Genomic DNA, 14,365 nt, shown 5'->3' with positions numbered 1-14,365 from the left:
TTTGTGTTTTTGGCATTTGTATAAAAAAATATTTATTTTTATTTGCATGTTTTTGGACATGATAACAAGTTTATCAATCCTATTAAAAACTTAGTCCTAATAAAATAGCCTATTGGACCTACATAAAAAAAAAAGTATATTTCATGACTTTGTTAATTATGAATTTTTGTATTGTGACATTATTTTTATTGTTAGTAAAACAAATATACTTTTTTGTCATTATATGTAAATATATTTTTTTTGTTTATAAATATATATTTTTTTAATTTTTATTAGTTGTGAATCGAGCTGGGTTGGCATGATCTCACATAGGCTCAAATTTCATGAATGTATAAAAGAAAGCATTTGACATGACCAAATGATTGATGTCTTCTTCCAAGTACAGAAGTGTTGAAGTAATAAATAACTCAGCAAGACCGAAATTGAACCACATGGAGGTTAATTATATAATAATGATGATGATGAGGACTTTGAGATGTAAGATTAATGTGAAGGTTAAACAATGATAAAAACAGTTGTCAAGGTTAGAGGATCCACTAATGGTATTTCAGATAAGTATAATATAAACTCTTTTTATTACTCAACTAGAAACCAAACACAAAGGAGATTCCAATAAGATGATTTGTCATTAATAGCTTTTTATAAATTATTAATATGATCATGTTAATTATGTTATTAAAGTAACACCAAACTTTTAATTATTGTTAGGAATTCATAATGCTAACTTATGTTAACAACAAATTAAGATCTTTTTATAACATAGGTGTAGGTTATACTATACGGTTGATTATGAAAGTGCCAAGCATTTGTTGTATCAAGTATTATACAACATAAATTTACATTAACCATTTATTAAGAATTAATCAGATAAAAATGATAAAGTTTATTAATAGCAAGTTGTTTAGGATATAATCATTGAAGTCTATATTGAATTTATATTATACTTATCCTAACACCATTAGTGAAACCTTTTTACCTTAACATAATAAACCTTTTATGCCTAAGCATAATGAAGAATAAAAACACATTATGCCTAAACATAATAAAGAATAAAAACACATATAAATAAGAGGAGAATATGATTATATAAGTATAGTAAAGGAAATGAAAGACATAAATAAAAGATTAATGAAAGTAAAACTTAAGCATTATAAAAATATAAAGAAAGAGAGCAAGAACATGATTTGATATAAAAACCAAGATACCTAAATGCATGACAAATGCCTCCTTTTATAGGCTAAAATTCAAAACTATTGATTTGATGACTAATTGTTGAGTGAGTGATCATCTTTTGACTTTGTAACAATCCTTATCTTCTTATCTAAATATAATGTCATTGATAACATCAAAATTTGAAAAGATAGTCTCATGAAAGTTCTGGGAAATTGTCTTAGTTTTTCAACAAAAATAGAATCGGTGCATTTGGACTTTTAAAACTTGAGATATGGGTTGAACACTGAACAATATATAGGCTGTATGACAGATTCTGACTTCTCTGTTATTGCTACAATTTGAACTTGAAAAAAGCTTTTTTAAATCTTGGACTTTTCATAAAAGGTTTAGGCATATGACTTTGCTTTCCATCCATATAGACCATATTAAAATCCAAGTTCTATAGCTCTAGTTATGATCCAATAAATAAATAATGTTTCAGTTTGGACTAAACCAGCATCTCTTTTTTAAGCTTAGCCCTCTCTTTGTTTTTTCAATTTTAGTAGTTAAACTCATCAATCAATCCTTTAATTTATATGATAGGCCTGCATTTAAGATAAATATTTACCATAATTTAAAGGTATCTTATATTATTAGACATGTTATTAATTATAAAATATGCTTTATTTAAGGAGTTATTGATACTTCAGGTGTAAAATGATGATATAAAATATTGATAAAAATATATTGTTAAGTACTAATCATTCTAAAAGACAAAATGGGTTCAGAACCCAATTAATGACAAAATGGGTTTAGAACCCAATTCTTATTTAAATTATGAACAAGCTCTTAATAAATAGAATGTGAATAAATCTAGAAAAACACAAGTAATGATAACTTTTTATCTTAAAAGATTTGTTAAGGATGATGTCTTTATTTTTTTTAAGTATAACTAACTCATGCCTAAATCTTTGGAATCAATGTTAATTTTAAGATTCCTATTTCCCTTAAACTTCAAGGTGGTAACTTTAAATCTCTTATTTTCCCTATATTTTCCAAATTACAAACCATTAATTAGTTGTCCTGATGTCCACCAACGTACGATCTTAGGAGTAGTAAAACTATAAAACTATGGTAACTAATTTACGTTGCAGTTTTAGGAATATAATATCTCTATTGTTCCAGTCTTATCTTCTAGTCTTATCATATGATGAAAGATTCATAGAGATTATTCATTTTATAATTCATTCTAACCTTTGCTTGTGGAAATTGTTCCTATATTTTGTATAAATCCCCTATTAATTCTATTCTATCCTTAAATCACAGAGGTTGCTAGTCCTTGAGTTTTTTATAGTCATGAATGAATCAATACAACATCCCTTCTCTTGATTGCTTCCATGTAGATTATGGTCATAAGTGATGGGTTTAATTGAAACCGATTTTCAATGGCATCTCTATATTGGCAAATATTCAAAGTTTTTCTTTAAAATGTAACTTATGAAATTGACGGCCAAATTTGCATCACCTTTACACTTGTATCATGGTGATAGCTCATAAATTGTGTTTTATCCTATTTTTTAAATTTAGCTAAGTACTATATTATTTTCCCGTGCTACATGGAAAATTAAATTAATTTTTTTGAAATGTAAAAAAAAAAATGTTCAATCATTGCTAATTCTAATAAATAAAAAATTAACTATGTAAAAATTGACTTAATTGACTTAACAAGTCCAAAAGCTACTTGGACAAGCAAAAAAAGCATAGTTTAATGTAATAAAATTTCAAGACAACATTTTTTTTAATTAAAAAAAATATTAAGACGAGAATATACTAGATCAATTCGGTTTAACCTAAGTTCACATATCCAATTCATGACTTGAATCATGAGATTATGATAACCTCATATAAAGTAAATAGAAAAATTTATGAAGTTCAATTCTCAATCAATCTAATGTTTAAGGATAAAATTAAAAATAAACCAATTAAAAGAAAGGACAAAAAAAATAAAAGGAGTAATTTAGGTTAACTTGACAAGCCTAAGTTATCAAGATAATCTCATAAAAAACAAATCAAAATAAATTATGAAGCTTAATTCCTAATCAATACAATGTTAAATGATGAAATTGAGAAAAAATAAATTAAAAAAGAAAACAAAAAAAATCCAAATCAACTCAGGGTAACCCATTAAACCCCTAACTTGAGTTATAAAACTAAAATAAATTCATAAAAAGTATACCGAAACAAATTATGAATTCTAATTCCTAACAAACTCAATGCTAAAAGATAAAATAAAAAAAATAAATTGATTAGTTAAAGTTTTTCTCTAAAATGTGACTTATGAAATGGATGGTCACATTTGCATCACCTTTACACTTGTATCATGGTGATAACTCATAAACCGTGTTTTATCCTTTTCTTTTAAGTTTAGCTAAATACTAGATTATTTTCCCGAGCTACATGGCAAGTTAAATTAATTTTTTTGAAATGTAAAAAAAATATTCAATCATTGCTAATTCCAATAAATAAAAAAATTAACTATGTAAAGATTGACTTAATCAACTTAGCAAGGAATTAACTATGTAAAGATTGACTTAATCAATTTAGCAAGTCCAAAAGCTACTTGGACAAGAAAAAAAAAACATAGTTTAACATAATAAAATTTCAAAACAAGTTTTTTTTTTTAAAAGAATATTGAGATGACAATATACTAAATCAAGTTGGCTTAACCTAAGTTAACATATCAAATTCATGACTCGGATTTATGAGATTGTAATAACCTCATATTAAGTAAATAAAAAAATTATAAAATTCAATTCTCAATCAACCCAATATTTAAGGATAAAATTAAAAATAAATCAATTAAAAAAAGGATAAAAAAAATAAAAGGAGTCAATTTAGGTTAACTTGTCAAACTTAAGTCATTGAGATTCTCATAAAAAGTAAATCAAAATAAATTATGAAACTTAATTCCTAATCAATTTAATGTTAAATGATGAAATTGAGAAAAAATAAATTAAAAAAACAAAAAAAATTTTAAATCAACTTGGGGTAACCCATTAAACCCCTAACATGAGTTATGAGACTAAAATAACTTCATAGAAAGTATACTAAAATAAATTATGAAGTTTAATTCTTAACTAACCTAATGCTAAAAGATAAAATTGAAAAAATCAATTGAAGAAAGAATAAAAAAACTTAATTCAGCGAAGTTAACCTGCAAAACCTGTGACCTGGGTCATAAGACTAGAATAATCCTACAGAAAGTAAATCAAAATAAACGATGAAGCTCAATCCCCAACAAACTCAATTTTAAAGGATGAAATTAAAGAAAAAATTTTAATATAAAAAAATAAAAAAAGGTATTGTTCTAACAAACAATACCTTATGATAAGGGAAATTGACATACAAAGAAAGATCGAGTTAGCTGTGGTTAACCCGCCAAACTCGTGACTTGGTCATAAGAGAGAGATTACTTTATAGAAAGCATACTAAAATAATCAATTAAAACATAATACAAAACATGAGTCAATTGAGTTAACTTTCAAAACTCGTGACTTGAATCATGAGAATTGGATAACCTTATAGAAAGCAAATCAAAATAAATTATGAAACTCAATTCTTAATAAATTCAATGTTAAATGATAAAATTAAAAAAATAACAAAAAAACATTTTACTTAGAACAATACTTTGTAAAGAGAATAATAATGAGTTCCCTTCCTCTTCTAGTGTTTTGTTAATATGCCCAAGCTAGAAGTGATTTGTTGACTGAGTCATATTTTCTATCTAGAAAAACAACACTAGTTTTGAGCATGATCACAAATGAACCCTAAAACAACTGCGCTCTTATTCTTATTTAGGTACAAAGCCAAATGAGTGTCAGCACTATATTGTGGGTTCAATTAATTTTTTTTAATAGTAAAAAGGGATGCCTAGACGATGATAACATTTTTGAAGTTACAAGAAATATATAAAACTTGAGTTAATTTAATAATATATATATATATAAAGAAAATAACAAAAAAAACAACAATGACTAATAAAAAAAATAACGCTTGCTAGTATTATGAAAATATACCCTCTAAATATTATTAAAAGATCTTAATGATCTTATTTGATAATAAAAAAATTAAATAAAAAAAAAATAACCTTGTAAAGAAAAAAATAAAAAGAATTCAAAGCTTAATTGCCAACAAATCAAATACTGAAGGATAAATTGAAGAAAAAATTAATTTAAAAAAAAAACAAGAAAACCTAACTCGAGTCAACATTGCAAATTCATGACTCATATAAAGAAAAATAAAAAGAAATCATAAAGCTTAAGGCCTAATAATTTAATGTCAAAGGATAAGATTGAAAATAATCACTTTTCAAAAAAATAATATAAAAAAATAATCGAAGTCAAATTGAGCTAATCTTTGAAACTAGTGACCTATTCGTGAGACCTAGATTATCCCATAGAAGGCAAACACAAGAAAATCATGAAGCAATATTCTCAATCATCTAAACTTAAAAAAAATAATAAAAAATAATAATAAAAAAACAAGAACCAAAATTAATAAAAATACAAACTAACATGATATGTTTAATTTTTGAAAGAGTAGATACAAAACCCAAGGTAAGGAGAGAGAAAAGAGGGGGAAGAAGAAAACAATTCCACCAGAACCCAACTATTATGCTGTCATATACAAGTCTTTGACCACTAGGAAAAAGACATTGAGATGCTTTTAACACATGAAACACAACTCAAAGAGTGTAGATGTTTTTCACTTACTGGTTATGCAATAGTTTTTATTTTTAAATAATATTTTATATTTATTAAAATATCAAATTATCCTCCAATTCACTTCATTATAATTAAGAAGCTAAGAGAAAAATAAAAAAAAGACTTTAGATACTAATTCAAAAAATCTTACTTCTAAAAGTAATTTAATCATTATACTATGCATTAAAAAGTAAAAATTTAGAAAAGCCCCTAGTTGCTTGTTAAATAAATGTTACTTTTAAAGTTAATTTAATCATTTAATTATACTTTTAAAAATGTAAAAGATAAAGTTATCCTCAATTAATTTAATAATAATTAATGAATCTTAAAGAAAAAAATTATATTATTTGCAATAATCAATTTAATGATTTTGTTTATAAAAAACAAAAATATCAATATAATATTTTAATCCACAATATTTTATGTTTGTCTTTAAACACTAAACTTCTTTAGAATTTTGTTAATAGTTGCACATATTCTATTAATATTATTTCAAATATTTTTTGAGTCTCACGTGAGTGTTTTTTGTCCTTTGATGTTAAGAGTACTCATAAAAAAATTATATATTAATTAATTAAAGATATTTTTTTAAACAATTTTAAAACACATCCTTTATATCAATTTAATACATTAAAAGAAAATTTAATGAATTTTTTCAGTGATTTATCTCAAATCTAAACTAAAAAATCACTAAAAAAATTATCTATAAATATTATTATTGATATGAAAAAGCTATTCATATTAATGCAAATTAGATTTGTGGGCTTTGTATTACATTATAAGTTGAATTTTTTTTAGCAGTTAAAAAATTTAAAGCATTATTGGTTGTATATGTTGTCTAAAATACGCGGAGGGTTATTTATTTATTAGCGCGTGCTTTGCAAGTTTTAATTTCTTAATTTTATTGGTAACAAAATTATTTTATTGTGAAAAATAAAATAAAAAAATTAATCTATCCTTATATAATTTAAAAATAATAATTGAATCTGAAAAAACCATCTTTTCCCGTATCTAATTCAAAGTTTTTGTAGTTGATGGCACTTTCACAGTTACATCATTCCAATGAATATTGGTTGGTGTATGGGTGCATAGTAATTTCTCTATGAGATTTTTTTTTTCTTAATGTTAATTTTTAATTTATCATATTAAAATGGACTTAAGCCTGCGCCTCTAACTCCTAGGTCCATTATAATCCCGGGCTCAACAAAGCCCTTGAAAGTCCATGTTCCCAACTCTTCGTGATTTCTATCGGAGACCATCATCATCATCAACGATAAAAAAAAACAATTCCAAGTTCCTATAAGATTTTGCAGTACAGAAGCGGTCGTTAGGGTTTGCTGTTTTCTATTGCTACAATTTCCAGTATAAGGTAAGCTTATTGTTATCTCTATAGCATTAGCGAAATTGATTTGGAGCAAAACCCTACAGATTATTTCATCGGTAAGCAATTCTTCATTCCTCATTCGAATTTTAATCTCTGATAGATTTGGTTTCACAGAGTCATAAAATCAAAGATGGATGATTACCAGGAGGAAATGGAAAGATTTGGGATGGAGAATGACTTCGAAGACGGCCGATTTATAAATGGAGAGTTCTACTTTAAAAAACAGAAAGAAAAACGAAAGCAATCCAAAGATGATGTTCTTTATGGTATCTTTGCGGATTATGACTCCGATGATGATTATGTTTCCTCTTCGCGAAAGAGGAGAAAAGACTCCCGAAAAGCTGACCTCACTAAGCCTGTCAATTTTGTCTCCACAGGTAATGTAGAGATAGATGTCTTACTGATAATTTAATGACTTGTAATGCTTGTTGCTGAAAATTATGTGCTTATGAAAGTTGTTTGTTTGTTTGTTTGCAGGTACTGTTATGCCTAACCAAGAAATTGATAAGAATTTGAGGGACAAGAACAGTGAAGTTATGTTTGCTGCTGATGATGATAACAGACCTGGGATAGGGTCTGGTTTTAATTCTGGGTTAGGGTTTAATTCAGGGCTTGGTGATTTTAATGGGGTTAAAAAGAGTGAGGATTTTGAAGATGATGGTCGTGACGAGGCTGAAGATAACTTTTTGCCAACAGAGTTTGGGAGAAGGATAAAGGAGGGGGCAGAAAGGAGAGAGCAGGAGAGAATGGAGAAGAAAGCAAAAGGAGTGGGGAAAAACAAGGAAGTGAAAGATGGGGATGTTGGGGTGTTTGAGAAGCATACAGTAAAAGGAATTGGGATGAAGTTGTTAGAGAAAATGGGTTATAAGGGAGGTGGATTGGGGAAGAACCAGCAAGGAATTGTAGCCCCAATTGAAGCAAAGATGAGGCCAAAAAATATGGGAATGGGGTTCAATGATTTTAAAGAAACATCAGCTAAGTTGCCTCAATTTGAGGAGAAGGAAACTGTGAGCCAAAGCCAGGGTCAGATGGTGGGGAGAATGAAGGAGAAGCTATGGTTGAAGGGCAAGAAGAAGCAGAAGCAGGAGAAGTATATAACAGCAGATGAATTGTTGGCGAAGAAGGAAGAACAAGGTTTTGAGGTTTTTCAGAAGGTGATTGATATGCGAGGGCCGCAGGTGAGGGTGCTGACAAATCTGGAGAATCTGAATGCAGAAGAGAAGGCGAAGGATAATGATGTTCCGATGCCAGAGCTTCAGCATAATGTGAGGTTGATCGTGGATTTGGCAGAGCTTGATATACAGAAGATTGACAGAGATCTGAGGAATGAAAGGGAGACTGCTATGAGCTTGCAGCAGGAGAAGGAGAAGTTGGAAACAGAGGCTGCACGCCAGAAGAAGCAATTGGATAATGTGGAGGAGATCATGGGTGTGCTGAGCCATATTGAGGAACAGAAGTCTTCGGGAACTTTGACCTTGGATTCACTAGCAAAGTATTTCACAGACATAAAGCGGAAATTTGCAGACGATTATAAGCTTTGCAACTTGTCATGCATTGCTTGTTCATATGCTTTACCTTTGTTTATTAGAGTATTTCAGGGCTGGGATCCTCTTAGAAATCCATTGCATGGATTGGAAGTAGTAGAGTTATGGAAGAATGTGCTGCAAGGTGAGGAAAGTAGTGATATATGGGATGAAGTTGCCCCTTATGCACAGTTAGTAACAGAAGTAGTTTTGCCTGCTGTAAGAATATCTGGGATTAATACTTGGGAGCCTAGGGACCCTGAACCCATGCTTAGATTTTTGGAGGCTTGGGAGAATTTGCTGCCTGCAGCAGTTGTTCAGAGCATCTTGGACAATATAGTTATGCCAAAATTATCTAGTGCTGTGGACTCATGGGACCCTCGTCGGGAAACTGTTCCCATACATGTTTGGGTACATCCATGGCTACTGCAGTTGGGATTGAAATTGGAGGGCTTGTACCAGATGATACGAATGAAGTTAAGTATGGTTCTTGATGCGTGGCACCCTAGTGACGCATCTGCTTACACCATCTTATCACCTTGGAAAACTGTGTTTGATGCAGCCAGTTGGGAAAATCTTATGCGCAGATTTATAGTTCCCAAGTTGCAGGTTGCATTGCAGGAGTTCCAAATAAACCCGGCTAATCAGAAGCTTGATCAGTTCTATTGGGTTATGTCATGGGCTTCAGCTATTCCAATTCATCTCATGGTTGACTTGATGGAGAGGTTTTTCTTTTCGAAATGGCTGCAGGTTTTGTATCACTGGCTCTGTTCAAATCCTAACTTACAAGAGGTTCATAAATGGTACATTGGTTGGAAGGGACTTCTTCCACAAGAGCTTCAGGCACATGAAAATATTCGCTATCAGTTTACTCTTGGACTCAACATGATTGATCGGGCTATTGAAGGTATGGAAGTGGTCCAACCTGGTCTGAGGGAGAACCTCAGTTATATTAGGGCACAAGAGCAGAGGCAGTTTGAGGCCCAGCAAAGAGCTGCAATGCATCCTCAATATCAAACTGCCGCTGGCATGGTTAGCACAACACAAATGGGTGGTTTTGGTGGTGGTGCAGTTGAGATGACTTTGAAAGAAGTTGTTGAGGCCCATGCACAACATCACAGCTTGCTCTTTAAGCCAAAACCTGGCAGGATGCATGATGGTCACCAGATATATGGGTATGGTAACATGAGCATATATGTGGATCCAATACATGAAAGGTTATATGTCCAGAAGGAGGAAGATTGGTTACTGACAAACCTTGATAATTTGCTTGAGATGCATAATAATTCTCTTAAAAAGAGACGGTGAGTAGTAGAGCCTAGAAGATGTGTTAGGATGTGGGGGTTAATGCCAGACTGGTAAGCCATTTCTTCAGTTCATAGGTTGTATGTTTTATGCATAAAATGCATTGAAGAGGTTAGCTATTTCTTATTCTTTGAGCTTGTCGGTGACTGAGATGGCTTTGTTGTAAGAAATTATATCATTTTTTCCTGACATTATTGTGATGCAGTACTGCTTGACTTATTTTAACTGTTGCATTTTCATATTAGCTGGTCTTGTAAATATTTTGTGCCATGATATTCTTAATGATAATAGGTCTTTTCTATTCATTTAGCTTGCAGCGGATGTTCTTTGTTTCTTTGCTTTTTAAGCCTCTCTTAACTTTTTCCCATGGATTTCTTTGTCATTCCTTTATCTCTGTTTTTTTTTTCTTTTTCTTTGTTGTTTTGGGGGGTGGCATTTTTTGTTTGTATCTATAATCCTGAATTTATGCAAATTTGGGTTTAATAGATGTAAAGATGGAAGATATTGTTCTTGTATAGTAACTTTTTTGACTCATTTGTGAGTTTGAAGTGTGTTGTGGTTTGAACAAATATTTTGAAGCTTAGAGCTTGAGAAAAATTGTTTAGAGAGGAAATTCTGCTGTTTGAGCTGGTCATGTTTTCCTAAACCGGAAAGGAGGACCATTTTTACAATATAGGTTTCTTGTTAGCATACTTGGTAATGCGAGCTTTTCCAGAATCTTTTTTCTGCTCTACTTTTACTGTCTTGCTTATGTTTTTGTACTTATTTTTTTATAAACTAGATAGAATAGAATGCAGAATTCTCATTTGAATATAAAAGAAGACATTTCACTGGTGCCTGAATTGGGATTCAGCTCTACCATGAAACATGGATGAAGTATATATGAAAGCTTCACATGAGGGGCTACTGTTGTGTCACTGGAATAAGGAGCATCAATTGCTTTGGTCTCTATAAGGTGCTCTGTTCTTGTCTCGGTGCACGAGCCTTGGACAGTTTTAAGGGAGATGATATGGTTTCATTGTCGTCTCTCCTCTCTGATTATACTTTCTCCATTGAGGTTATGACTGCTTTTCATTATTTACTTCGATTATTGGCTATTTGTTGTGGACTTGGTGCGCAACTTGAGATATGTTTAAATTTGACAGATGAATGTTTGAGAATGCATGAAGTTCGACTCTCTAGAGGCTTTGATGAGGGATGGGCAGTTGAAGAGACGATGCAGGAATTTGATGACAGGGTTTCTAATGCAGTCTGTGTGGAAGCGAAAGGGGTTTTGAAGCTCCAAAAGATTTACGAATGGAATTTGATGACAGGGTTTCTAATGCAGTATGTGTGGAAGCGAAAGGGGCGAAGGGGTTTTGAAGCTCCAAAAGATTTGCGAGCATGTTTCTTCCTATTGGGATCCTTAGTGGAACAAATATTTAGGATCCTTAGTGGAACAAAGATTTATTCGTGAAGCTCCACGGGGGAAATTCCAAGTTTAAATCGCCTGAATCATCCATGTTCGGTTTTTGTATTCTTATGCTGGTTTTCCTGGCCTTTATCTAATTTGGTTTCAGATTCTTTTTCCGTATATACACTTGCGCAGGTGCCGGTTTCAGATTGACTTTACTGAGCTCATATCAGACTTTTGGGTATTTTAGTGACCTATTCATCGAACAACTTTTTTTTAATCATGGCTCTAAGATCAAAATAGATACGTACGTACATCGAAGAATCCTTTTACATGGCATATTAGAACCGGAAAAGCAACGGATTCCGGAGGCCGCTGAAGAGAATTTCCAGGGACGGCGGCGGGTGTTAACAAGCCAATCTGTTAACAAGCTTGATATCAGCAAAGCTGTGCCACCTTGGAAGGCAAATAGTTGCGAATCCAAAATAAAGTGCTACACCTTGCTCTCTAAAAAGACACGGGAAACTCTTTTTTTTTTTTTTCTTCTAAAACGTTTTGGTATGCCCGTTCGCTTGCGTTCTGTAGAACATTAGAAGCCGTATCTCTGGAGCTGCTTTTTCAGATCACTTGTTTATAGGTTTTTCCTTTCAATTTCTAGCGTTACACTTGGCAAATAATATAGATCCAGAGTTCATATTCTTCCTCCTCTAGGGTAAAAAATAAAATAAAAATAGAGCTCTATCTCCCTCTTTATATAAGCTAAATTGTCCCCCGAGGTTCCTAAAGAAAAGGGAATAGTCGGCCTTCTTTCTTATTAATTTGGATTTTCTACCTTTTATTTTTATATATTTTTCTTTTCTAATTCAAGCAGTTACGTCGACCAAATATAAATAAGGGTATAGTGAAATTTCATACTTTCTTATTTACCGAAATGGAATAGTTTTCATTTTATTTCCCAAAACAGAAACTTGTGCCATATAAGCATTGAAAATGACATGTAAATTAAAAATGAGAAAGATTAATTAGAATTTTGATTAATATGGATTTTTCATTAAAAATGAGAAAGATTAATTAGGATTTTGATTAATATAGATTTTTCATGACAACAAATAAAACTTTTGGCTGTTTAGTACATCTTCAGTATACACTAGAGAGATACACTAGAGAAGGCTGCTAGTTGTTAATGTTTTCTCATTTTATTAGTGATGATGTCCAAAATATAAATGAAACTTATGAACTTAAGTATTGTTTTTTAGAGAGAGAAACTATAATGATATTCTAGTGAGAAAAGCTCTCTCTATATATATATATATATTAAAAAATATTGAGAATAAAGAGAATGTACACCTTGCATCTAAAGGGTTTCTGAGGTATTTATAACAATAAGTTTTATTCTTTTATGGAGAGGAGGGGTTGGGGTGTTATTTTGCTTTGATAACATTGAGTTAGGGATAAACATCTATTACATGTTATTAATGAGAGATAAATATCTCTTGTACATTATTATTATTGATGAAAATGTGGTAGGTCCTTAAAAGATTTTTATACACCTAGAAGTGTTGAAAGATGAATATTTTTTACCTCAACATTTTATGTTATTGATGATAAGAATAAACAAATGAAGTTCTGTAGCCCAATAAAAGGCATAAAAAGATTGTCATCTCTATATTTATTTGGGCTTAACATGTAGTTGAGTCTAGACGTGGGTATTTGTTCTTGATCGTTACCTTGTTCAATGCACGATAATCCACACACATACGCAAGCTATCATTTGCCTTCTTCTGAAACAGAATAGGAGCACCGTATGGAGCTTTCGAAGGTCGAACAAAACCTGTATCAATCAATTCTGCCAACTGCTTTCTCAATTCGCCCAATTCCCTTGGCGACATTCGATGTGGAAGCTGCGACGGTGGTGTCGCACCAAACACAAGTTCTATCTTGTGATCAACAACACGCCTTGGTGGAAGATTTTTTAGCAACTCTGGAGGCATCTGACACGACAAAAAGATTGATGTTTTCTCTCAAGTGCAAGAGTGTCAAAGTAATAAATAACTCGGCAAGATCGAGGTAGAACCACAGGGAGATTAATTGTATAAATTATAGATGACAATAATATAACAACAACAACAACAACAATAACAACAATAGTAGTAGTAATAGTAATAGTAATAATAGTAGTAATAGTATTAGTAATAATAATAATAATAATAAAGAAAAAAAGATAATAATAATAATAATAATAATAATAATAATAAAGAAAGAGAAGAAGAAGAAGATGATGATGATGAGAACTTGGAGATCAAATATTAATGTAAGGATTAAGCAATAATAATAACAAATGTCAAGGTTAGAGGTTCCACTAATGGTATATCAAACAAGTATAGTATAAACTCTTATTATTGAATTGGAAGCCACACACAAAGGAGGTTCCAATCAGTTATATATTGTTAACATGATTACATTAGTCATCTTATTCAATTAATGCTAATACTTGTAAATCTCGTCAAGCATTCATGATTATAACTTATGTTAACAACAAATCAAGTTCCTTTCATATCTTAGATGTCGGCTATACCATATAGTATGGACTATGAAAGTGGTAAACATTTGTTTTACAAAGTGTTATACAACATAAATCTAGATTAATCATTTAATAAGTAAAGTATTAAAGAGTGAACAAGATAACAAATATAAAATATGTTAGTATCAAACATTAAAGTGCATGTTAAATTTACACTATATTTATTCTTACACTGTTAATATAACCTTTTTACCTTGATATAATAAACTTAACTAAATATAATAAAAGAAAGAAAAATAAATAAACAAAACAAGAACATAAAAG

General features: G+C 30.7%; 1 protein-coding gene across 2 annotated transcripts; it reads left to right on the top strand.

Moving 5' to 3' along the window:
• Window positions 1-7,121: 7,121 nt before the first annotated feature.
• LOC105139613 (septin and tuftelin-interacting protein 1 homolog 1-like) lies at window positions 7,122-10,430 on the top strand. 2 transcript variants are annotated; one of them, XM_011046113.1, is made up of 3 exons: window positions 7,122-7,284; window positions 7,414-7,676; window positions 7,777-10,430. In XM_011046113.1, exons 2-3 carry the CDS (start codon window positions 7,430-7,432, stop codon window positions 10,128-10,130), a joined length of 2,601 nt encoding a protein of 866 aa, XP_011044415.1. In that variant the 5' UTR covers window positions 7,122-7,284; window positions 7,414-7,429; the 3' UTR covers window positions 10,131-10,430. The 2 variants fall into 2 exon arrangements, with proteins under 2 accessions (XP_011044415.1, XP_011044416.1); XM_011046114.1 differs by having other exon boundaries at window positions 7,400-7,676.
• Window positions 10,431-14,365: the final 3,935 nt, after the last annotated feature.

This window comes from Populus euphratica, unplaced genomic scaffold (assembly GCF_000495115.2).
Source record: "Populus euphratica unplaced genomic scaffold, PopEup_1.0 scaffold96.1, whole genome shotgun sequence".
In the NCBI taxonomy this organism is placed as follows: Eukaryota; Viridiplantae; Streptophyta; class Magnoliopsida; order Malpighiales; family Salicaceae; genus Populus; species Populus euphratica.
The sequence above is the reverse complement of the archived record's forward strand: the minus strand, read 5'-3'. Positions and strand labels throughout refer to the sequence as shown.